At 36.4% G+C, this 27,736-nt stretch overlaps 2 protein-coding genes across 11 annotated transcripts in view; both read right to left on the reverse strand.

The window, feature by feature from the left end:
• Positions 1–22,079, reverse strand: part of LOC125652225 (hemicentin-2-like) — a 44,143-nt gene extending 22,064 nt beyond the window's left edge. Inside the window, exon 1 of one of the 3 annotated variants that reach the window (XM_056165147.1) lies at positions 21,932–22,079. In XM_056165147.1, coding sequence (XP_056021122.1) covers positions 21,932–21,995 — 64 coding nt within the window. In that variant the 5' untranslated portion in view covers positions 21,996–22,079. Of the gene's footprint in view, positions 1–112; positions 510–21,931 lie in introns of those variants that run through there. The other 2 variants (XM_056165146.1, XM_048881251.2) reach the window with 2 other exon arrangements.
• A 419-nt stretch (positions 22,080–22,498) lies between these two features.
• LOC125649794 (long-chain fatty acid transport protein 6-like) overlaps positions 22,499–27,736 on the reverse strand; it is a 53,039-nt gene continuing 47,801 nt past the window's right edge. For all 8 annotated transcript variants that reach the window (XM_056165151.1, XM_048877573.2, XM_056165152.1 and 5 more), the window contains 2 exons: positions 25,721–25,818; positions 22,499–23,527 (listed from right to left, as the gene is read on the reverse strand). In XM_056165151.1, the coding sequence (XP_056021126.1) occupies positions 23,214–23,527; positions 25,721–25,818 (412 nt within the window). In that variant the 3' untranslated portion in view covers positions 22,499–23,213. The remainder of the gene's footprint in view (positions 23,528–25,720; positions 25,819–27,736) is intronic.

The following is a 27,736-nucleotide window of genomic DNA, read 5'->3' on the forward strand; positions in this document are numbered from 1 at the left end:
TTCTGACCAGAAAGAGCTCAATTTTGAATACACTACGAGATCTTTATCGAAATTTAATTATTTAAACGATTTTTTAAAGATAAATTTACATACAAACTAATGAATTACGTACCTCTTGTAAAAATTGTCCACAAAATAAAAACCACGGCACTGAAACAAGTGTCCCGATTCAAAATCTTCATTTCTTAATAATTAATCCCAAATGAGAGAAATAATCCGTCAATTCATAATAATAAACCTCCATCTACTACAGCCCCGGAGCCAGAAATGTACGATGAAATTTCACCTGACAAATCACAGGTATCGGAGTATTCACCGTGTGTCAGTTTCATGCACCTTGGGATGCAGTTTAGCATGTTTCATCAGAGCCACGTGCCCAGATTACTGCCCTAGGAATTCGTTCTGTCACAACACACGCAACTCAGTTAGCCAGCTCGGCATCCGATTGGTAGTTATTTGGCTGTTACCTCGCGAGACAACTACCGCCGAGCGCAAGTCCCCGGAAGAGTATTATAGAGACCGCACGAACCAAACGCAGGTCGGTCCAGTGATCAAACGTAAAGTTCTTGCACTAAATTTGCAAGTGTTTCTAAATATAGATTAATCAGCACCTCATTGGTCTTTCAATAAAAGAAAAGGAAAACGGACAATTATATATCCATAAGGCAAAAACAAAATGAGTCTTTTCAGAGACTTCAAGTTGAAGAAGTAAAAATATTGACAGTGGGCTCGGTTTCAACATTTGTCAACAGATTAAAATACATGCGTTTCCGATTATGATAATATTTTCATTTCTCATTGACGGATGTTAAAGAGCTTATTATCAGGACAAGACAAATTTAACGAATTTTTGCCAGAAAAGTCATAAAAATTATCATTGATTTTTGTATAGAACTCGGTAAGTGGTTTCGGAATTTAATTATTTATTAGTGTTGAGTAGTTGATTGGCGAGTTGACGATGATACCAGTTGGGTGCCGCAATTTTGAAGGAAGCGGTCCCGGGTTCTTTATTAGACCGTAACCAAACCACCGTATCAGGCTGACATATATCAATATAGACACAGACTTTCCTTAATGTCCAAGATGATGAACCTGTAACCAGAAATCAGCTTTCTTTAGAATAAGGGACCTTTTAGTCCGAGTATTGTCACTCATTTATGCTAAAGGTTTTCAAAAACTTCATTCATTCTTTTGTTTTAATTCTTTATCAGCCGCTAACCCCAGGGAATGCTATATGACGGGTGTTTAAATTAGTAACGACACTTGGCTTCAGACAATTTCTGATGAATAATGTGTTGTGTTACGACTTTCGCAGTTTTGGAGCACAAGCAATAAAGCAATATAGTGTGCACCTAGTGACGGTTTGAAATATAATAAAAGTTGACAAGCTATGAAATAGAAGTTGTTAGAACATACAAGTGGTTGAAATTGTTTCCAAAGTCGAAAAATTTGATCAGTGCACCTTGCAGAAATGCCACTGGTTGAACAAAATGATTGCGGTTCATATGTCATTATAAACCATTTCACCATTCTTTGTATGATACATGCAATGTTGCCGACCTGTTAGGAAAAGCTTTATCACCAACAAGATAGAGCAATAAAATTAAAAAAAACAAGATCAAACACGATGATGGGTTTAAATCACGAATTATGTTCCTCGCAATAAGTGATAGCATCATCTCCAGACACGGCGAAAACACTCTAATTTCAGAAACGTATTACAGGAGATTTAGACCTACTCTAAGGCACTTCTTTTGGAGACTGGCGCTAGTGATGAATTTAACGCTTGTTACAATTACATAAACATTTATAAATAAGTTCCTGAAAATGAAATCTTAGAAATAAGGACGTGCCGACTAGGTGATAGAATAAAACCATGCCAAACGATATCATAAAACACGATGCGATAATGACAGACAGGGTAAAATCATTTCAAAATCTTCACACGAATATCCAGTCAATTCTAATCCAATAAAGATATTTTGATTTAAAGTCTTAATAAAGTCGACGGCTCTCCTACAGTTCGGTGGTGTTCCACTGTGATGAAATACGTAGGTGTTCTCTATCACATAGAAGTGTTCTATATCACACCACGAGAAATGATTGAAAACCAGTAACTAAATCTGGTGAGACTTAATCACATTCTTCATTGTGACAAATGGTCTTGTAGCAGACAATTTACCGGATAAAGAAGACACTCTAAATGGCCTTGACTATTCACCTGACCTTCACCACTCATATGTTCATGACTACTCACCTAGATTGAATAACTTTATCAGTAAGAAGTGTTTTAAGTACCGTCGAGAATTTTTCACTCATTGAGACGTCACCAGCTGTAGACCTTATAAATATTGTTGATTTTTGTCAAACACGTTTTATATACCAATTCAGATCACCAACTTTTTCAAGATCGCTAGAAGATACAGCCGTTTTGGGTTTGATCTAAAAACCTTGATGGCCATATTGGGGATTGGGGTCACTCTGAAACGTAACAACTCTTCTTGGGGACAAATATAATCACTCGGATCACCTCGGTCGATTCCATCTTGATGTAGGGTACCGGAATCTGCCGAACGAAATATAACAAAATCACAGTGACGTAACAATCAGTCGCTCTGGAAATAGAATTCGTGTCTCCTAGAAACAATCATGGCAACTATATTAGAAATCGGACCATTAGAGCTTCTATGAGGTAAAGTGACTTGAGCCATTCTCGAATTGTCGATGTTGTCTCAAGTAATCAAAAGGCCATGACAGCCATATTGAAGTTGCTCATGAAATAGCAACTCTTCTTTGGGGCCACTATAAAGCAAAATCTGTACTTAGTAAAGTGAATATGCGGTCGTTGTGGAGAAGGGGATTAAAATGTTTTTCACGGACGCAAATGACGCCGACAGACAAAACGACGATTGCAAAGAGATGGCTTTCATCTAGGTGAACCAAAATACATAAATGACAGTACTTATGGATGACAAACTTTTGAAGAGACAGTAAGTTACATTAAGTTAGGAATACACCCGCCTTTGTCAGTTTGCGCAACCGGAATGACGGAAACACGTCTGGGCAGAAATGACATAAGTAATACTTAGTTATGACACGCTTTGATCGCCAATGCGAAAATAGTTATGGAAAGTTTCACGAGAAGTTGATGTTCCAGAGCTGAGACGAGAACTTGTGATGGTAATTATCCTGTTAACAGTGTGATAGATCTTACAATGCACATAATGCGACTATTTCCTCATGCTGAAATACTTCACGTATTAACAATCAAGAAAAGAAAACACAGTCTTAGCTATTCACACACAGCATAATATTTGCACAGTAGATTAAAATATTTGCAGAAACACCTGTTTAGTTTGATTCACGCGTCGCGGTTTTTTTTTTCACATGGTGATTTGAATGGATTTTTATTATTGAAATGTGATTATGTTATTAGATCTGTTTGTCATAGGTTCACAAAAATTCTCTTTCGTCTGCTGGGAATCTTATCCAAATTTTTTTTTATATTTCGTTTGACTACGTGCAATACTTTTATTATATTATACCATAATACACTTAATGCTAACGTAAACTCTCTAATCTAAAAGCTTTTTTCAGTTTGGAAACGATTCTGTTTGAACGCACGGTCGTTCGTTTACTATAAGTATCCCGTTCTAAAGTGGAGGTACATTTGGAGTCGCCGTACGAATTCTGTATTATTTTTGTTTTATGCCGTTCTCTTGCAGGAGTGCAGTTACCTCTAATTTGCAGGTCAAGACTACTAGTTATTTGAAAACATTAGACCTGAAATAGTTGCAACAAAACAATATCATTCTGCCCCCAGACTTGCCTGATCGTCAAGAGTTCTTAGAAGACAGATAGATGATGGTTTCTCTTCATTCAACGGTAACTAGGTCAACGATCCACCTCAGTCAGGAATATTGTAAGTATACACATTTCCCGTGTCTTTGTACAGAACAGTAGTGATTGCCGTCGATTTCCGGGAGTTTCCTGGATTTCCTATGAGCTCAATCTCTACCCATTGTGAAGGATGATGATTAATTCAGCTCTAATTGATTTTAAATAGCGAAATCTGACCAACTCCATGAGTCATGTCATGCTGTCTTGTAACGGGAAATTGATTAGAGAAGTATCATAAATGGAAAATGCAAAATTTTGCACATTGTACGCGTCCTTATATAAAGAATATCTAAGGTGAAAATACCCATGACGTTTAGTATCTTCCCCTTACATCGAACGCAGTGGCTCTGATAAACTCGCCTTATTAACTGATATAACGAAGTGACTAGCATGCCGTGATTAACGGTCACGGCATTGTCAAGTCATGGAATATGAGCGCTGAAACCCTTCATAAGAGGCTCCCATACGTCACATCAAGTATTTTAAGTAATAAAACACATATTGGCGGTGATAAGGTTGGAATGGGGAGTCTGATAGCCAGAAGAAGGGCCTTCGTTCTGCTGATGACCCAAATCGAATTGCATTTCCATGGCAAAGCCTCTGCTCTATGCTGATTGCGGGCTCTTCACTGATCTCTTTAATAAACCCAATAATCGTCTTCCGAAATATCTCATTCATCAATATGACAATTAACAAATAATTGACAATGCAGTGAAGCGCAGAGTCGTGCTGTTATATAATATGGTAAACGTATTAGTGTCAATGCTCGGGAGCTTCAGTCTGGGGGATGTATTTCGATTCTGTCTTTTTTGTTTGTTTGTTTTTGTTTTTTTTTACTTCACGTTCTTACTAGAACTCAGAACAGATAATTGAACTATTATTGGGTCAAGAAACGTAACATGTTCTAGTGGTGCTTTTCTAATGCAAGCACATTCCAAGATAGCTTAGTATGGACGAAATCAGCGAGAAAGATCACAGCATCCGTCCGCCCTGCACACTTCTAATATTTTTATGATCTATACAACTTGAATTGGATAGAAATGAATGACTTACAGTGAATAATGAATTACCCAAATGCCTACAATCAATTCATAATTTACTTTTGAAAAATGACTAATAGGTACTGAAATTGTCAATAAATGAGGAGCACTCCTGATTTGATCGAATCTCGTAAACGTCTAGAAGTATATTACCTCTGGTTTATTGGCGACATAGTCTTTGTGCTGATCCATGAAGCTTGATGCCACAGATCACCATGACTGTATAATGATGTTCGAAGGATTCCTTTCAAAAATAACTTAATTTATGCAGAAAATTGGCATAACAACAACACAAGATAGAAGGCATTTTGAAATCTTTCTTTCGCTAATTGATTTCCTGAGATGGAAGTAAGTATGCCATGATGATGCTTTTATGACGATCGACTTGTTTACCGGAGAATCAATGTAAATACTGTTACTGGGATTTAATAGGTCCAAATATTGTCAAATAAATGACCAACTGCGTCTGGTGAAAACAGATAATGACAGAGAAAGCGAATTCCTCAGCTCCAATGCAGACGAAAAGCGCTTTGAGTTGACCAATCCGTAAAGCTCATTGTAAAGGCCAATGCTTCATCCCCAGTAATTGCAGAACCTAGGGATAACTGACAATAGCGATACTTCAAACCCGCAGGATCGGATCACGGTTCGCGGGTATATAATATACTCAATAAGATCAATTGGTCAGTTTTTTGCAGCTGGAGAGGGTGGGGTTGAGAATTAAATACGTCTCAGGTGTAAATGTTTTTTGGAAAACGGTGAGTTTTATCCAATCCAACACCTTTAACATTCGTGCTTCTCGTGTGGTCTGTTGAATTTGATATCATATCTTATTCATTCAACAAACATTCTATTTTCCGTTTATTTCTTTGTTTAAACATATTGCAAATACTGACAAAAAGTAACGATGCAAAAAACGATGACGAAAGCTTTCAAGTAGGCTACAGTAAACCAACAGCGAACAGAGGCCTAGGGGGACCACTGTAAAAATATAACAAACTAAACATTTGACAGGTTTACTGCGGAGCAAAAGAACAATGCGAAGAGACCAAGGCTCTTGTTTTAATGGTCATCAGAGCTATTGTGGGTTCCTTATCTGTTGTTGCCAGCTCGGACAATCTAAACAGAACCATGGCGTTGAAGAGCGAGGATGTTTGTTCAGTAAACACAGATGGACGATTTGTCTACAGAGTTAGAGGTAATCTTTTTTAAAAGAAAGAATTTTCGATGAGTAGACGGACGATGATGCAGAACGACACAGCTATGCAGTTTTTCTTCGTTCCATTGACCTGTATATTAATGTCATGTTTGCGTTTCGCAGGACCCCAGGGTACGCTCTGTCTGTCTGTAAGAATGGATTTGCAATACCAATTAGCCACCACGGTGCGCCTAATGCTATTGGAATTCTGTGGTATAGTTCTTTGTGTTGTTGAGGTCACGCAAGGTGAACGCATGACACTTGGGACGAACATTATGCAATAAAAGCATTTGTGGCAGAGATTCAAATAACGTTTCTTATAGTAATTATAGTAATTCTGGTTCAATATACTAACGAGATATTGCATATTTCAATAATGTAATTGCTGTTCATGCGGTAATGAACGCATAATCGAAATAATAAAAACATCTTGTGTATTGGTAATGTATTCAAGATTAGCATAGACAATTGACCTGAAACAGACTATTCATCCTGTCTACATTAATGACATGTTGTATGTAAGAAGCCAACAAACCTGCTAGTTCAACAATTTACAAAGTCCTATTACAACCAAATCACCAGTCTGCCACTAGGAGGTATCTAATCAGCGAAAAAGACGGAGCGAGAAGCAGAATATGATTACTACATGCTGCATTTGCTGGGACCTTTTGATACCAGTGTTTGTTCTTGTATTTGAAGAAACAGGGTAGAATTTGGATGTTGTCAGTTGCGGTGAGATAGATGCACTGTCGGTATGAATGAGTCGGTTTGTGGCAATTCGAATAAGAATATATTTGTTAATCGAAAGTCTTGCATATTTTAGACACACTGAGGCTTAATAAAATGAAGAAATCTCGCGAGAAGCTCTTAATCATCATCTTACACGAGACAATCCTTATCTCCGGAAAACAATTAATTATTCAAAACAAAAAAGAACAAAATTCTGTGAACTATCAGTGGAAGAAACACTTATGTAATATGTCAGAAATACTAATTTGAAACATAATCTTCAACCATAAAGTACCTCACATATCGGATACAAATTTAATGTTTACAGAAAGATGTTACATAATAGCAAGGGCGAGTCCCCTGTTCATTGATGCCTGGTTTCGACTAAACATGAAACCTTATCACCATTGAGAAATCATGAAATTCTTTGCAGGGGATGCATCAGATATTCAATAAAGCGGTGAAGTGGTGTTTTGTGGCGTTTTATTGTACTTTTATTGCCTGATTTGTAGATAGTGACTTTTGTTTCTTCTGTTTTGTTTCACTCTTGCATTGGTCCATTGTAACTAATTGATACATTTCGTTCTCTACGAGAAAACTTGTACAGATTTGCCGTATTCAGAAAAACGAAAATAGTACGGAATGGCACTACATGTATCTGTCTTCCACTTCATTCCTCCGAAACAGGTTTAGGAAATAAATTTCTTTTTTGACAATACATGAGGATATGAGCTGCAAGGCTTTCAAAATTGAAATTTATTTCTTATATTTACATTCTACTTTCATTTGTGTCGGATTTCCCAGAAGTCAAAATAGATGTACTATATTTAACAAGATTCATACGCGCATTTGGTTATCATAAAATTTGTAATAATATCAAAGGCAAACACTGGAAATCTAAATTTATTAAAATAGTTGGAAATGTAAATATATTAAAATAGTAACAGCAAATTTACGCAAGACCTATAGTGATTTTTTTTCCGGACTTCAAAAGGTCATTCCTATTTCAAAGTTGGCAAATCCAATTATTTAATGCTGTAACTTCGTCATTGAGTATCACTATGAAAGGTGAAGATTACGAACAGTGATCAATCTTTTTAACTCCTATAAAGAATACAAAATAGAGAGTTGGGCAAACACGGACCCCTGAATATATTAACGGTGGAACTATGTGAATTTTGATCCACCGTACATGTATTTACCCTGTCCCTAATTACTTGTCTACCTGACAGGTCTCGTTAGAGTACAGCGTTTAAGGCTTTTTACTTCGTAACTGGGAGGCCCTCGATTCAATTTTCGATCCCGGGGCCGCATCAAACCCAATACTAAGTATACTATGTAGTGCATGTTCCCTCGCAAAGCGCATGACATCGGAAGTGAGTGTTTTTCTTCCAGATATGACCTTTTAAAATCGGAGGCCTCGCGTCCAGGTAGGCGTTGGTAAAGAACCGGCATGATAAAAATAGGGATAGCGCAAAAACTTTCAGAACTTGTGCCTAATCCCCTTGATACAATAAAATATGTTCAAATCAAAGAAACAGACCTGACTCAGCGTCATGCAAGCTTTACGACACTTCACCTTCAGGTGGTCACGTGATGTCTATATATGAATGAGCATATTTCGAATGGGACGTCAAACAACAAACAAACACGAACTATGAAGAACAATTCTTAAATGTCTTACTAATTTGTAAGAAACAAAAAAAACCCACCAAACTACTGTAAAAGACGATACCGACAGCTAAAGTATTAATGGACATCAAAATCAGTATAGTGTACGACTATGAAATAAAATTCGAAGACACTCTGTGGTATGGAGAGATAATATCCGAGTACTTGGTCGACATCGACATGTACTCCAATAAGACGTAAAATCATAAGTAAAGTATGGGTTAAAACAAAACACACTTTTTATGACATATCAGTGGACAGATTAACATCGAGAAGTTTATTTTAGTTTGGTTACAAGTCTTTAGATTTTGTCTCTGCTAATAAGGACATAAATTTTAATTATTATTTTGTATGCATGTCCTCTGAGAAAACAGAAAAGAAACCAACACGATAGAGACCGAGCAAAGAAACACGGCGATTGAGGAAGCGTCCTTAGAGACCGGTTACGCCGTTAGTAATCCAAATAATTGAATTTCACTGTCCTGCAGGACACGTACCTATCAATTTCGTTGTGAGTGCTGATGAATGGTGGATGTCTTTCAGTCAGAACGGTTATGTACTTTTCAGGAAGATGTCAAATAGATGCGTGTATGCACTGTTTAGTTCCAGAGTTAGCACAGGCCCTACAGTCTTTTGTGTAGGAGTATTTAGACGTGAATTTCATGCCTGGATCAATCTCAACAGATCTAGAAACGTTCTTAGAAATGGAATCTCAGTGGTGCAGTCCATGACATTAAAGATCCATTTAGTTTGAATCTTGCATTATGAAATTCTTATAGATGGAAAGAGTGGTCACATGACCGCATAGAAACCTAAGTAGTCGCACTGCAAGTCTGTGGTGTAAGATAACAACAAAGGACAATTCAAGTTTCGCTCCCTCTCGTTTTTAAATTTGATAAATCTTGGAAGAAATGTTCACAGTCAGAATGCTGTGAGGAGACTTCACTCGCCGTTAATGAAGCTGTTTAATGGTATTGCAGGTCGATACCGTCATAACTAAAACAAAACAGAGGTTAGATGTCCGATATAACTACAGCTGAACAAACCGCGACTTTCTTTGCCATAGATTACGTCTACGATTATCAAAGTTTCTACAATTTCTCGCACAAAAAAAAACACTCGGGTACCCTGGAGATCTCAAAATCAAAGTCGGAGACCAGGAGGTTATTGACACATTTATCTTTGATATGTATATCTATTTTTACTTAATGGAGGACATTTTTATAGGCCTACAAAATATTCTAATATATCTATGACAGATATTAAGTTGCTGTTTCTAATTGTTTCGACCCCTCTCTCAACAGCAAGCTCAACGATTTCTCATGCTGAAAGAATTCTTATCCAAAATGTAAAGACTGCTTTTGATATAATGTTATTGACCTATGTTTCGTAGAGTATTATAAATGGGGCTGATGTATTGACTTTCAGGCAAAATGTTAAGATGTTTTGCCTCTCTCGCAAGAGGAATGAACGAGAAATAGCCACTTATATAATGTACCTCTGATGAATTCCAAGTTCCAAGATCAATATCATTTTGACACTGGGTCCTGACAGATTTCTCTTGAAAAAACGACAGACAATTATCACAAAAGGAATTTGTTAGCGATTCAGAATCGAGGCGTGGTTAGGTACACGGAGAAATAGGTTAAGATTCCTTCAGTGTTTTTCTTTTCTTTGCAAATTCAACATGGAGTATAATGCCGGTGGTGAACGTAATGCGGTGCTCAGGACAGGGGATGAACAGGGATTCATTTGGCAAGTTACAAAAACAATGAACTTCAAGATATAAACAAAATAATCAGTAAACAGGTGGATACTCATTGACAATTATCGAAATCCATGAAGCTCGGAGGAGCTTATGTTGCTATGATATAAGTAATATATATTAATGCCCTTGGCCTTTGATATATGACCTAGTGTAACTCATGTGGAAAATCCTGAGTTATGAAAATCATTAAAAAAAAATTTAAATTGATTTTGATGGAAAGTGATATTCGGAGTAATATTTTCTGAATATTTTTCGACATGCTCAGAATCTATTAATGTCAATGTCCATCGTTTTATTCATCTCATTAATTCCAGTATCTATTTTCAATTGGTGTTAATGTTGGATGTAAAATGAGCAATTACATGAACATGAATGTTTCTTTTCTCTATAAACGATAAGTGTTCTACCACTATAGTTGGTTTCGCGATCCACTTGGTCATGCCAGTAGCCCAACTCTAAAAGGTATATCATCTAAATGTGCATATCAATTTGTCTTCTTTCCATATAAAAAAGACCATTACAGTTTGCACATAATGCAATAACGGTCTCCTTGGAACCCTGTGTTCTCTTCTCCAATTTCCGTAGCTAGTTTTGTTCAATATGTTCAATTTATCGCTTATTTGATCAGTTAGCGTTTTGCCTTCGTATGCTTTCGTTAGTTATGGTTACGTCCTATTGTCTTGATTTGACATTCTCTGATTACTGAATATATAGTTAAGCATAATTTTTCTCTTCCAAAACATTTGCCCCACTTTTCATAGACCCGTACTGATGAGCATGATATAAATTTTCATGGACTTATAGTGAAGAGCAAGATAGAAATTTTCATGTTCATACTGAGGAACAAAGATATAAATTTTCATGGACCTATAGTGAAGAGCAAGATATAAATTTTCATGGACCTATAGTGAAGAGCAAGATGTTCATACTGGGGAACAAAGATAGAAATTTTCATGTTCATACTGAGGAACAAAGATAGAAATTTTCATGTTCATACCGAAGAACAAAGATAGAAATTTTCATGGACCCAATACTGAGGAGCGAAACAGAAATTTTCATAAATAAATACTGAAGAGCAACGTCTTGAAGATAGAAATGTTGATAGACTCATATTGAGGAACAAGATATAAATTTTCATGGATCCATACTTAGGAACAAAGACAGAAATTTTCATGGACCCATACTTAGATAGACCCATACTGAGGAACAAAGATAGACATTTTCATGGACCCATACTTAGAGAGGCTCATACTGAGGAACAAAGACAGAAATTTTCATGGACTTATATTGAGGAGCAAGATATAAATTTTCATATACTGTGGAGCGAGATGCGTGTACTTTAACTGTATTTTATCTAAAATTGTTAGGTTGATTCCAAAATACGTATTTAGAATGTTCAGAATAAAGATGGTAAGATGATAGATTTTACCAAGCCGACATTTGCATTAACAATAATTAAATCATGATTAAACTGCAAGCAATGAATTAGGGAGTATTGAAATCCTGATCTTGAGTTGTCCGATTATAGCAACGCCGTGAATTGAAATATCAGCTTTACAATGGAATTAATTAACCGATTTCATATTAACATCCATTCTCCAACTGTCTCTACAGACAGCACGTATGTGAAATTGAAGTTTTTCCTGTTGAAGAAAAGGCAAGGTTAATAGACAAATTTTACAGACCGCAACATATTTGCTCCAAATCATAATCAACAAAGCAATCTAAGATGTTCCACAGAATCTGTAATTACAACACACCAATATAAGGATGCAATCTCGGGTCAGTGTAAGTTCACCCCTATATAGCTACGGAAATCCCCCAAAGGAATAATAAAACAATACACGAGCCACGTCATAAGAAACAGGACACACTCATTGCTAATATAATTTCCGGTGTAATTTATTCGCAAGAAATCACTCTCTTCTCCACAAGTAGTAGTATTAGTGCCGAAATTGCCTATCAGTAAAAGAGTTTAACCAGGTATTGCCGATGTCGCCTTCATTGCCAGTAACAGATCGCAGGTTAACATTGCAAACTGGCGAATTTGGACAACAATAAGCGGTATTGTAAATGATGCCAAGGCAACGTTAATGGAAAGTACCCTAGATATCCACAGCTAAAGACCGCATTTCTCCTTATTGAAACATTAAGTAAACTGTGTTATACCGTTCTGCTAGCTGTTAGAAGTATTCTTACAAGTACATTGTATGACTAACTGTTTTGGGACTTGGTACCTCAAGCAAGGAATCGCTTTATCCCATTGCTTGGAGAATGCCATGTCCTCAACCGTGATCACCACAAACACATACACACACACTCACACGCATGAATACATACATGTACATGTACTGCAATGTATATTGTGAAATCGTATTTTCTTCACATAACGGTTTCTTAATTTGAATCTGCAGTTCGTGTGATCTGGCCATTGCTTAGTACATTTAGTCTGAGGCCCAGGCTGTTGATTGTTTGAATGCGCTGTTCAGGTAAGCACCATGCAATACATTATTAGAACCCTTTGATAAAGATCACTGCATCTCTTCGCTTGCAGATACATACCAAGTTATTTTGAATACTATAGTCCGTCAAGTGATTGGGCAAGATTTTTTGTCATGAATAATTTTGTAGACGAATGAACAATCACTCTGCATCAAATAAGTATGTAATTTTCATATGCAAATAAAGGTTTCCACTGGTGTCAGTGAGGTTGTGGGGAAATCATATCAATTGGAAACTTTAAATCACGTCGTTATTCATAGATGTAAAACTTACATGTATTTCCAAAATAATGTATTCCAATAAAACCAGCATTTGCATTTTCAACCATTTAGTAACGCTAAAAGTATGTCGTATTATAGAAGAGAGCCTTGATCTTTCACGATAAACAATAAAACGATCAGTACTGGAGCTCTGATAAGAATAAGAGTGGATTTTTATGTTCCTAAAATTATCCATCTCACCCGTCACGTTACCCACTTGTAAAAGAAGTTGTTGACAGATCTCCGGGAAATATTCAATCAATGATGATTTCATCACTCCAAAGTAGCAATCGGACAAATCGTAAATTTTAAGAACGATGATGGAGAAAGCAATTTACTAATAACATATATACAGATTTGAGAGAGTGTGTGTGTGCGTGCTTGTGTGTGTGTGCGTGCGTGCGAAAATTGAATAATTGGCAAACACACATCCATTAATAAAAAATAGATGAACTGTGAAATTAAATGATATCAATAGTATAAATAAAAGTTATACAAATAATATAACAATGATATATAAAAATGAAGTCCGTGTATGTGTTTTATGTTTATTTTTTATACTCTTCTGTCAAAAATGTAGAAGTAAAATTTTAGAAGCAGCAGTTTTGAATCCTTACACCCACAGGAGAGGTGGCAGGGCTGAGCAGATATGCACATATACACCATTTACAGATAAACTGAAATGACTCTTCTAGACCAATTTCCCCATCAAGACACTTGATCAACGTGCTATATTCTATATAATCATATTTGTCTTGTTACAAAGAATGAAAGTACAAGAATCAATTGGCTGAAATCAAATATTGGTGCATTGAAATTATTGAGCAATGCTTAAATTCCCAAGCAATGAGACACTTTTCCTAGACGCTCCAAGAGAAAAGAATATGTCAACATCTGACTTCCTCAAAGTAAACACGTAAAATGAAAGTAGATATCTTTTACTTTCATCTTCACTTGTTATCACAACAAACATTTATGTCACTGCATCAATCTAATTAAAATTAGATCCTATGATCCGCTCATCTACTATCGCTACACATGCGTAGCGATAGTAGATGATTGGATCATGGGATATAATTCTAATTAGATTGGTCCCTGCATGTAGAAAAAAATCCCACCAATTCTTGCATACTCTCAATTAATATTTTGAAGAAAAAAAATTAAGAGGAGCTGTGAAGGGGCGGACACAGAGTATTTTGTGAAGGGGCGGACAGAGTATTTTGTGAAGGGGCGGACACAGAGTATTTTGTGAAGGGGCGGACACAGAGTATTTTGTGAAGGGGAGGACACAGAGTATTTTGTGAGGGGGATCCGAGTTGATTCACAATTCCCGTATACCAAAAACAAGCAAAACCGTCAGTTGTGGAATCCCTGCACAGTAAGTATAGCTTATAAATGTGAACACCGTCCCACCCCAACGTCACATGACTACACGATCCGTATCATGTTTTACCAGTATTTATCATAAGAATGCATTCAGACGTATGTAGATACAAACGGACTTACATACATACATAGTACATACATACCCAGGAAAGAGTTTACGAACATAAATGGAAACATCTATAGGGGTTCAGAGACAAAGTTCTAGAAATAAAATAATTTTTATGCTTTTTTATTAAAATAATCTTGCAAGCAAAATTCTGGTGTGCGTACCCTCTGAACCTCACACCCCTGATCCGCATTTATTTAGCTCGTATCTTTTATCTAATTTTGTAACTGATATCAGAAGCATTTCCCACTTAACCCATTTAACCCATAACTCATCTAAATGGTGATGAAATACACGCGTTTGTGCGGGTATTCACCTAGTTTTGACATACTTAACAATAACATTCCAAATATGGACAATTCTGATAACACGATGTAGGGGGTAAAACGGTATTTTAAAACGGAGGTTAGAGAATCTCTACACGAGGACTGCAAATCTTTGATAATGCAGACCAGTCCTGAGATATTCCAAGCATTTTCTGCTGGGAAAAGAACACAAGATAAGAAAACTGAAATGAGTTTTAAATGGCAATAGCACATCATGTGATGATGAAGTCAAACTTTTATGTGTTACTACAGACTTCAGGTTACATAACAAAGCACGTATTACTAATATATGTAAAAAGACTGCATGACAAATGAATGTACTGCAACGAACTGGGGAAATTAACTTAACAAAACTCGGGAAAATCAATGATTTATCATTCCCATATAATGTCAACATTAACATGTAACTGTTGTCAACTTAATTGGCATTTTGGTGATGAACAAAATACCTATAAAATCGGGAAAATATTCAAGAAGGGACTCTACGTTTTTCTTATGAAGATAGCTCCTTTGAGAAAATCCGAGTAAAATGAAAGTTGTTTTAGCACACTAAAGTTAATGTCTCCCCTTCCATTTTTTATAGTTTTTAAATTCATTTTTAGGGATCATCTTTAAAGTGGAAAATTAAGAATTACAGTAAATAACAGTCACCTATATCTATGTATGCTTCAACTAAGGAACAGTGTTGTGAACATATGATAGTAAATTAAACTTACAAACATACCAAATATCAAAGACCTATATCAAAAGACAACAAAAAACCCCATTATGGTCCGGACAATCTCTCCAAAATTCCATCACTTGACCTTTACATAAAAGGTCAAGGTCAAAAATAGCATGTAGCACACTGTCTTATCATGGTATACCCACATACCAAATATCAAAGGCCTACGTCAAAATACAAAAAAGTTATGTCCCGGTCAAACTTTGAATAGAAGAATTCACATTAAAGCAGTATGTCCCATTTCTGGGAAGGAGGGACATAATTACAGTCAAGAATGAGGACTACCCCCTCTAGAGACTTAAGAATGAGGACTATCCCCCTAGAGACTTAAGAATGAAGACTATCCCCCTAGGGACTTAAGAATGAGGGCTACCCCCTAGAGACTTAACAATGAACACTATCCCCCTAGAGACTTAAGAATGAGGACTACCACCCCCCTAGAGACTTAAGAATGAAGACTATCCCCTAGAGACTTAAGAATGAAGACTATCCCCCTAGAGACTTAAGAATGAGGACTATCCCCCTAGAGACTTAAGAATGAGGACTATCCCCCTTAGATACGTAAGAATGAGGACTATCCCCCTAGAGACACGTAAGAATGAGGACTATTCCCCCTTGAGACTTAGGAATGAGGACTATCCCTCTAGAGATTTAAGAATGAAGACTATCCCTCTAGAGACTTAAGAATGAGGACTATTCCCCCTAGAGACTTAAGAATGAGGACTATTCCCCCTAGAGATTTAAGAATGAGGACTATCTCCCTAGAGATTTAAGAATGAGGACTATTCCCCCTAGAGACTTAAGAATGAGGACTATTCCCCCTAGATACGTAAGAATGAGGACTATCCCCTAGAGACTTAAGAATGAGGACTATTCCCCCTAGAGATTTAAGAATGAGGACTATCCCCCCTAGAGACTTAGAAATGAAGACTATCCCCTAGAGACTTAAGAATGAGGACTATCCCCCCTAGATACTTAAGAATGAGGACTATCCCCCTAGAGACTTAAGAATGAGGACTATTCCACCTAGAGACTTAAGAATGAGGACTATCCCCCTAGAGACTTAAGAATGAGGACTATCCCCCTAGAGACTTAAGAATGAGGACTATTCCACCTAGAGACTTAAGAATGAGGACTATCCCCCTAGAGATTTAAGAATGGGGACTATCCCCCTTAAATACGTAAGAATGAGGACTATCCCCCTAGATACTTAGGAATGAGGATTATCCCCCTAGAGATTTAAGAATGAGGATTATCCCTCTAGAGACTTAAGAATGAGGACTATCCCCCTAGAGATTTAAGAATGAAGACTGTCCCCCTAGAGACTTAAGAATGAGGACTATTCCCCCTAGAGACTTAAGAATGAGGACTATTCCCCCTAGAGATATAAGAATGAGGACTATCCTCCTAGAGATTTAAGAATGAGGACTATTCCCTCTAGAGACTTAAGAATGAGGACTATCCCCTAGAGACTTAAGAATGAGGACTATCCCCCTAGAGACTTAAGAATGAGGACTATTCCCCCTAGATACGTAAGAATGAGGACTATCCCCCTAGAGACTTAAGAATGAGGACTATCCCCCTAGAGATTTAAGAATGTGGACTATTCACCCTAGAGACTTAGGAATGAGGACTACCCCCCCCCCCTAGAGACATAAGAATGAGGACTATCCACCCTAGAGACTTAAGAATAAGGACTTTCCTCCGTAGAGACTTAAGAAACATTCTCTGTTCTTACCTGATCATGTGACCTTTTTAAAAAAAAAAAAAATTCACATGACATTAGAGATCTTAACATTGTGGACATACAAATACCTTAAACAGTAAGGTATGGGAAGATTCATTTAGGTATGCGCCGACAAAGCTGCAGAACTCTCTACCAAATACAACACCGAATATTACATCATAGGACCACATACAAATATCTACATGGTGCGAAGAGCAAAACTGCCGCTACAGTGTGTTTGCAAGTTTTTTCATGCCTGATCTACCGTCTACACGCCCCTTCTCGATCTATGTCTGTATTGCCCTTCTCTATGTCTATATTGTTTTGTTTGGGTCAATTCTTGTTTTCATTTTGTAAACTTTTCTTTTTTCTAATTTATCAATGTCTTGTGTCTTTCCTGTGTCGGCCTCTATTTTCCCCTCCTTCTTTCCTATCTTTTAGTCTTAGCAAAGTTATCACCTTTTTTCTCAATTACTATGTACTGTGCCGTCCAGTGAATACCACTTATACATATACCAATTACCATTCTAAGCATTTGTTACTGATATACATGTACAAATATTTGTAAATATATTTATAGTCGGTTAATGAACCCATTTGAGCTCGTGTTTACAGTTAAGTTTTATAGGTGCCGACTCTAAATAAACTTTACTAACTTACGACTGAATTATTTCCATAATTCTATTTTTTAGCAATTAGAACATCAGACCTATGTCGCCCGTTGGATCAGGTCACGAAACTAGGTCTGTTGTTAATTCATCTAGATTCACTTTAAAACTATTGTCCTCTATGAATTACGATAAGCTTTGGTAAGCAGATCAGATAAAATGCCAAATTTCAATGAGATCTTTTTCTTTTATTCCAAAAAATACAAGTTTCACTTCAAAGTTTTGTTGATATATCAGAGCGAGAACTGGGCATTCGGTATGTGATCATGCAGCTTCGCGCCTTATTTATTTTAATTGCCACTTAATTTCAGACACCGCGTCATGGTAGTTTTTTTTTTCCTTCTAACATTTCTCCACATTTTTCCTTCTATTTCTTTTTACATTTCTTGACACTTCATTAACTACGATTACTGACAACGATATCCTTACGAGCGTCTTGCAGCATATTTACAGCATATTCACAGCATATTCATCATAGGAGAAATTTTTGTCGAATTCATCACGGTTTCTTGGAATTTAAGGATACATGCATGTGTTATACCGTGCAAACACAGATTTATCTGATTTTATTTTAATTAATGACTAATTCTTCTACATATGTGACAAATAATCTTTTCCGGTACTATACCCTCTAATTTCGAAATGAAGGAAAGTGCGACAGCATTGAGAAAAGAACATAAAATCAATGTGACCCCCCCCCCCCCCAATATTTTCTTTCAAATATCTAATATAATAATTCATAATATTTTTAAGGCCGACCAAATCAGATTCCACGTTTTACGCCAGGTAAATTTGTCTCTAAGCTACACGAGAAGGAAAGAAAAATCAGCAGACCCATTCCTCCAGGTTGAGTCTGCACACTATATTTTTAATTAATAGTCACAGGTTGTATCTTTTAATTAAATATTCTACATGTTGTATCTTTTATAATGAATATTCTACACGTTGTATCTTTTATAATGAATATTCTACATGTTGTATCTTTTATAATGAATATTCTACATGTTGTATCTTTTAATTAAATATTCTACATGTTGTATCTTTTAATTAAATATTCTACATGTTGTATCTTTTATAATGAATATTCTACATGTTGTATCTTTTAATTAAATATTCTACATGTTGTATCTTTTAATTAAATATTCTACATGCTGTATCTTTTAATTAATTATTCTACATGTTGTATCTTTTAATTAAATATTCTACATGTTGTATCTTTTATAATGAATATTCTACACGTTGTATCTTTTATAATGAATATTCTATATGCTGTATCTTTTATAATGAATATTCTACATGTTGTATCTTTTAATTAAATATTCTACATGTTGTATCTTTTATAATGAATATTCTATATGCTGTATCTTTTATAATGAATATTCTACATGTTGTATCTTTTATAATGAATATTCTACATGTTGTATCTTTTATAATGAATATTCTACATGTTGTATCTTTTATAATGAATATTCTACATGTTGTATCTTTTATAATGAATATTCTACATGTTGTATCTTTTATAATGAATATTCTACATGCTGTATCTTTTAATTAAATATTCTACATGTTGTATCTTTTAATTAACTGTCTATATGCTGTATCTTTTATAATGAATATTCTACATACTCTTTCAGATAATACCTAGTCCTCGTGCTCAGCCCTTTAATGAAAAGTCATTTACTAAGAATTCGACGTCTGATACATATCGTTCTCTCGTACGTTATGATGTAAATTTCTTCTGATATACAGTGTAACGGAATAGAGTCTGTTTAGAATATACGTAATTCAGCTATGTAGAACAAATTTACATTTTGATGTCTACCGTTATCATAGAATACAGTAGTTCTCCGTTATAGACAATGAGTGTCATGAATGTCTAGAATTAGGTATATATATATATATGTTATGATTTCCCCCAAACTAGTAATACACAGATGTCTGAACGCTGGGTTCTGAGTGATACATTAGGTCGGTGTCCGACCAGTCCGCATGAAAAACAACCATACAACGCCACGCTTTGATCTAAAGCATTAATCACCACTTGTATACAACAGGGAAACAAAGAATGTATACTAGTAGGTGCGATATACAAATATTGAATTGTTTGACCGCGGTTACTGCTGCATACGGAATCCCAGGTACAATTATACCACATCCTGGTGTACTGGCTGACCGTGGAAACCACTGCAAACAGACATTCTATGTACAGTGGTACCGTTTTATATTGAATTTCACCCTTTACTTGCACTAAGTTCCAGGTTTCTTGGAGATAATCAACATCGATTAACTTCTATGCTATAACTATAACGGCTACAAAAACGTGTTCTGTTTGAATTTTATAACCGAATTATGCAAATCAGTTGTCAGACTCTTTACCTGTGCAACAATCAGATTCGATTTCCTACCATTAAACTGTTTAAGCGCTGTGACAGTTGTGATCAATGCGCGATCAATGAGGTTTATTAATGAATGACTCATGTAAAAAGTAATCTGAATGCTTTATACGTCTTCTATTCTTACACGAGTGAGTTTTAATATGAGTTAGTACATCCTATGTTTGATATCGTGCCGTCCCGTGAAGCCGTGTAAACTGGTTGAGAAACGGTTCTATTCTTGCTGTTAGATTCGACTATACATTCCTTATCATGCAAAATAATGCATTCATATAAGAAAATATAACAGTGATCTGTGTAAATATTTAACCCCTTTGTATATAATAAATGTTGTGATTAAAGGTTAATAAATGTCCTAAGTAAATCGTATTAACTCACTCTGTTTCAAATCAGCATTTTAAAGAAGAAACCGTAAGATTAAATTTAAAAAGATATTGAATACTAAAGTACTTAAATCTGCACGAGCTCCTAAGGCTTAATCCTAAAGGTACGAATGTATTAGGTATGGTATGGCCGATGTTAAAATATACACGGGGATTAGCCGCTTACAAAAATAACATATTGGGAACATGGACGATCTGGTGGCAATGCATGGTAAAAGTAAAAGCATAATGATGTGTGGGGTTTTTTCTTCATGAAAATGGGCAAGTGATGCACATTCATATCTCATTATGATGCAGTACCGAAAAATCGCCAAGAATCTGCCTAAAACATGGGAAAGCACCTTGTAACAAAAATATAGGCATGTATCTATCTGTATGCGTAGTCATTAACTTCAAATATTTACATTCATTCCAGTTTCCCCTTAAAATTCTTACTAAAAATTGAAGGTTCATGATATCATATAAAATTTCAACTTTTGAAAGACTAATCCCTGCGGATGTAATATCTTGTAATCTACATGTAGGCAAACCACAGCGTATGAAATTATTAAAGTGTAATTATAAGAAATGTCTTTCAGGGTTTTTTTTTTAAATAAAGTATATGAGATGATGCACCACGACCCTCTTTCACACCGGCATATTGAGTGGATAGCTACTGCACTGAAATTTTCTACATGTTTTTGCGTGAGCATGTGCGAGTGTATGGTAAACGTGAAATGAAACTTTCTACTCTTGTACACTGAATTATTTTATGATGTTCTAGAAGACACTACTTAAATGTCTTTTTTTTGGTAAATATTTCATGATGTCCATATATATATATATATATATATATATATATATATATATATATCCCATTATCCAAGAATCTGCCTAAAACATGGGAAAGCACCTTGTAACAAAAATATAGGCATATCCCATATATATATATATATATATATATATATATATATATATATATATAGCTATGAAGTATCATATTTCAGATATCCTTCTACACAATTTCAAAAAATACAATACTGTCATTTCTCACATGTTTGATAAAACTCGGGTTTTTCTTTTTCGGGGGTCAGGGGGGAAATTTGTTTGTTTACGAGGACAACAAATGTTTTCCTTTCCAACGGTACTATAGCAGACAAATTCAAACTTACCTGCATTCAACAGAAAAAACAGAACAAGGGTCTTAATAATCCGCACAGAATAAAAAAGTATCATTTTAAAATCCTGATTTATCGCCAAGTCTTTCACCTCATTTCTAGGACGAACGAAAAACTCAGCGTACACATCTTTTTGACAATAATTTCATGAATAAATTCATTTCCTTGGACATCACATGGTGTTCACTTCCCAATTAACGTTGGACACACACTGCAATATTAAACGAACAGTAATCCGAATTCAATAAAAAGCAAGGGTTGTCGTTACTGCGGTCAGCGATTTTTCTTCAATTCCTCTGAGAGTGTCGTCTCCAACAGTTCTTTACACTAAAATCACTGTTGCTCCATGATCAGCCTGAGAACACGATATGCCTCCATTTTTAATATATCTTGAGTAACTGACAGACACACTTTGTGTTCCGTAGAGACCTATATATTTTATCTAATTGTCCAAAATCATGCTTTCTACTTGTTTAAAAATTTCATTACAATAAAAATAAATCTCACTGATAGATATCTTTTATTTTCGGATGAAATCACAGAGGAAAAACAAGATGAAAGATAAATGAAACCAGTTTATTGAATTTTTCTCTAAATCAACGGAAAACATCAGATCAGAAAATGCTGCATTTGATGTGTATTTCAGGACTCTTAAGAACGACGCCATCATTAGTGAGATAAAATAGAATACATCTTAATACAAATTTAAACATGCAAATACAAAAGTTGCCAATGGAAACTAGATTGGGCTACAAGATTTCTTTTATTCTTCTTTGTTGAATTTATCAAGACTAAGTGTTAGAAGCCGATTATTTCCAAAAAGAGAGTGAAATTCTCACCAAGAATATTGCACTCTAAGGAAATTTCTAAAAGAGGCGAGAAATGTATTTGTAGAAAACTTGTAATGATAAGAATCACGGTACATACGTGTATATAGAAAACATACCAATATTAGTGTCCAAATATAATGAACACTGGAAGTCAGGAAACAATCTTTCTACTGAAAACCTGTAAGGAAAACATTCATAATTTTCTTATATTATGAACTATTTCCTTGGGGGATGCAAAGATATTTGATGCAATGGTCATATAATACATGCAACTTGAATTTCGTATTACAGGTGTCTTATCTCTTCGTCGGAGGTGCAAACTACATGAAAATTGCAACAAGGATACTTCATTAAAAACACATGCAGTAAATTGTAACTGATTCCATACAATTCACTCTATAAAACTTCTAGTGAAATGTGTCACTTGGTACTAATAGCGACACAGATTATAACTTAGATGATAGCACACTGTCGTAATTCACCACTGTTAAAGGAGAATATGTTTTATTTTTCGTGTCAATAAAATACAGAGGGTCTTTGACCTTCTGGAGGTCATAGCCGTCCTGCACCAGTTCCACCTTCCGGTTCTTCATGGTTTGTGTGACAATCAATTCTGGCATGAAGCGTATGAATATAGGGCGGGCGTAGGAGGGTAGTTCCTTCTCACAGACTGAGTAAATCTTTCGTAGTTTGTCGTCTGTGATTTTCTCGTCCTCGTGTTTAAGCATGACAGCCGCCATTCCTGCTCGTCCGTCTTCACCTTGACAAGAACAAATCTAAACTATACTAACTGACCAATTGGGAAGTAATTAATACTTAACGAAAATGAATGGGTTTTGGTACGAAAATGTCAGAAAAGTATAAATACCAATTCCCTTTTAACTGACAATGTAATTTGTACTGTAGTTTAAAATGTCGGCAAGTATACAGCGTGATTTCTCATTCATCACCCCTGTATCACCAACATCAGGGCCGCGGACAAGCATCAAGTGCTTTGATTAAAAAAAAGGGGGGGGGGTGTTCTTGCACTTTGGCAAAGGTATAGTGTATGTAGCATCAACACATCGTTGTTTTAGGTGTTTTTATGTATATGAGAAGGACTCCTATTGTGTAAGGAAACCAATAACGTTAGCATTTTCTTTAAATCGCGGAAAAGCCATTTCTAGCCAGTTGGTCGATGACCTTTCTGAGTTCATTAGAATAAGGGTCACATGGTACGGCGATGTCAAAGGCGACATTCACGTCAAATTTGCTACATTAGCTGACAGAGAACTATCAATCAAAACAGTTGGAGCGACGGCGTCTTGATTGGGAGGTCGTGGGTTCGAGCCCCGCTAATACCCCCATAACACTAGGCCACGTTCGCACTACGACCATGTAAAAATTGATGATCGTAGTGCGATCGGGTACGTCGTAGTAAGGTCGTAGTAAGAACGTAGTAAGGTCTTTATGGTCGTGATGGTCGTGGAGCAACTTTGAACATGCTCAAAACAAACGTAGTGCGGTCGTGGTCAAATTTGATCGTAGTGGAAGCGTAGTAAGGACGTACTAAGGTCGTATTTAGATCGGCATTGGTCGTAGTAGCATCGTAATGGGATCGTGATGCAGAAGAAACCTACTGCCCTGCGATTCCACTACGCTCTCTATACGACCATCCCGTTTTCACTACGTTCTCATTACGATCATCCCGTTTGCACTACGTTTTCTACACGCTTCCGCTACGATCACGGCACGTCCATACTATGTTGTTGAAGACTGTAGTAAGTTTCTACCAAGATCATCCCGTCCTTAATACGTCCTCACTACGATTTCACTGCGCGCAAGCCACGACCGAATCACGTTCTGTTCTCCCCCACACACTGGTATAAAAACTGAACAAAAGTTGCATATGACCATTGCTTCTTTGGAATCATGGAAAGGCCAGACCAAGAAATATTGATGGAGATGTTGATGCATATTCAGTATATGGCACTTAACGACGAAGCTGCTATATTGTTACTTAGGCGAAGGAGGAGGAGAATCGTAAGGCAGCGTAGATCTTGCTGGGTACGACCTTGGCTTTCTGTTGAAAAAGACTTCAGTTTGGCCATTATGATCAACTGATGAATGAATTGAGGATGGAGGATCAATAGTCCTGAAGGTTCTGAGCTGTATTTATACTGAATCTGGATCTGATTCAGCTGCTGCAAAGCGTGGCGACATCGGCGCGGAAACGTGGTAGAACCGTAGTAAGATCGTGGTAGAATCGTAGTAAGATCGTGGTACAATCGTGGCAGAAGCGTAGGAAACTCGTGTTGCAGTCGTGGGAGTCGTGGTTAGAACGTAGTTAGAACGTGATGGACGTAGTGGGAGCGTAGTAAGAACTTGATGAACGTAGTGAGAACGTGGTGAAATCGTAACAAGGCCGTAGTTTAATCGTAGTGGAGTCGTGATAAGAGCGTAGTGAGGACGCCGTAACATCGTGAAGACAGACAAAATTACAAATTCATGCCGTTCGCACTACGATCTCACCACGATCTAAAAAATATATAGAACGTAGTGAGGTCGTGATGGTCGTGATGTAGTGTGACAGGGCCATTACACGTGACTGCTCTGAAACCTTAGCTTTAACACGAAACCTTAAAAATCAAAGATCTCGTGTTGCGACAGGCGATGACACTCTAAAGAGCCCTCACCGCTACGACCCAGAGCGCCTCACATTTGTCTGAATTTGTGGAACTTAATCTACAGCTGGTGACGTCTCCATAGGAGTAAAAAAAATTCTCAAAGGAACATAAACCCAAATAAACACACAAACAACAATGTTTACGACATCTCGTTTGATCTTTACGACATCCCTATATGGAACCAATTTCCGCTAATTATTCTCGTACTGACCGAGTAAAGGTTCCATCATTGTTCAGTGTTAGCGTTTAGAGCCAGTAGATTGTTCGAACTTCCTTGTTCTACTCACCTGGAATAGTCACACCATACACATTGACGTCATGCACAAATGGAATGTGGCTAATAATGTTTGCAACTTCGGCCGTGGAGACATTCTCGCTCTTCCATCTAAAATAAAAGTAAGTTTTTATGTTCAGCAAGATGACACATTTAACAAACTACATACATCACAACTTTATGACAGACGGGGAAACTTCGTCAGCTTCTCCATCGTCGACTTCCCATATTTATGTAGCAATCTTCCATTATCACCTGCATATGGTGTTTATGGCTATCAATTGATTCTATACGCAACAACACGTTCTGCGTATGCTCATTTTTTAAATATCAAAGTAGTCCGTTTACCTGATCGTGACCGGTCATTAGAGGATGATTACTACCTAGATACCTTATCCCACCTCTGGTATGTCCAGGGGTCCGTGTTTGTTCTTCTCTTAATTTTGTAATCTTAAGGAATTATGAGATTGATTACTGCGAAGCTATGTTAAGGCTTCCTGGAGTTTGAAATGCGTTCAAAACATACATTGGATTGGGAGGTCGGTTTTTGCTTTTCACTTGTAATTTATATACTTAACTACAGACAATTTATATAGAACGTTCTCTCGGCTATATATTAGCATATCTGTTATGATATCACATGACTTCGTTGATCACGTGACGGTCATTTATAATTGTTTGAAGTGTTTCACATAAATCGCTTCAGCGCAGCTCATTTAACAATTATTTTAAACTTTTTGTTTGATAAATGAACTCACCGTATCCTTGTGTACCCGAAATGTGCTTGGGGAAAAATGGTATTATTACTTGCGTACAAAATACGCGTATTTCATGAAGAGTTCAACTTACGGACACACTTACCTACACATTTGATGGTAATCTGTATTCAAACAAAGCCATCACACATTTAACCAAGCAAGATTCGGGTAGAGAACAAACTCCTCTTACGATTTCCGTAATAGATCTCAAATGAATCCTCATAAATTACCTACGCTAGACTCTTTTATAAACACATAATAAAATTCTACCTCTTATCACTGGTATAAAACAGTACATTTCAAAAGTATATTTTTCGAAAGCAGTGTAAACACGCTGAATTTCAATCAACAGTAATTAAACAAACTATTTTAAAATATTCGAACATATAAGATATTAAAATACAATTCAGACACGTGAATTTTGCTATAGTGTTCTGACATCTTTTTTTGACACTCTCCCCGTCATAACAGCTCAAGTTTGCAGTGACTTGACGTCATTTTCCATTATGACGTCATATATTGGTAGTTCAGGAAGTAAAGGCATAACGTGCACTGTGGTATTCTATAAGGGAATCCTTAACCTACCCGCGTGTTCGTCGTCGTTGTAAACTTTTCACATTTTCATCTTCTTTTCCAGAACCACTGGGTCAATTTCAACCAAATTTGGCACAAAGCATCCTCAGGTGAAGGGCTTTCAAGTTTCTTCAAAATGAAGGACCATGTCCTATTCAAAGGGGGATAATCACAAAAATGCAAAAATAGGGTGGGGTCATTTAAAAATCTTCTTAAGAACCACTGGACCAGAGGAGCTGAAATTTACATGAAAATTTTCTGACATAGTGCAGATTCAGTTTTGTTAAAATCATGGCCCCCGGGGGTAGGTTGGGGGTCACAATAGGGGATCAAAGTTTTACATGGGAATAAATAGGGAAAATCTTTAAAAATCTTCTTCTCAAGAACAACTGGACCAGAAGTGCTGATATTTACATGAAAGCTTCCTGACATAGTGCAGATTCAAGTTTGTTCAAATCTTGGCCCCCGGGGATAGGATGGAGCCTCAACAGGGGATCGAAGTTTTACATGCAAATATATTGGGACGATCTTTAACAATCTTCTTCTCAAGAACCAATGGACTAGGAAAGTACAAATTTACATGAAAGCTTTCTGACATAGCGTAGATTCAAGTTTGTTAAAATCATGGCCGCCGAGATTAGGAAGGGGCAACAATAGGGGATCAAAGTTTTACATACAAATATATTGGGAAAATCTTT

This window comes from Ostrea edulis, chromosome 5 (genome assembly GCF_947568905.1).
Source record: "Ostrea edulis chromosome 5, xbOstEdul1.1, whole genome shotgun sequence".
NCBI lineage: Eukaryota > Metazoa > Mollusca > Bivalvia > Ostreida > Ostreidae > Ostrea > Ostrea edulis.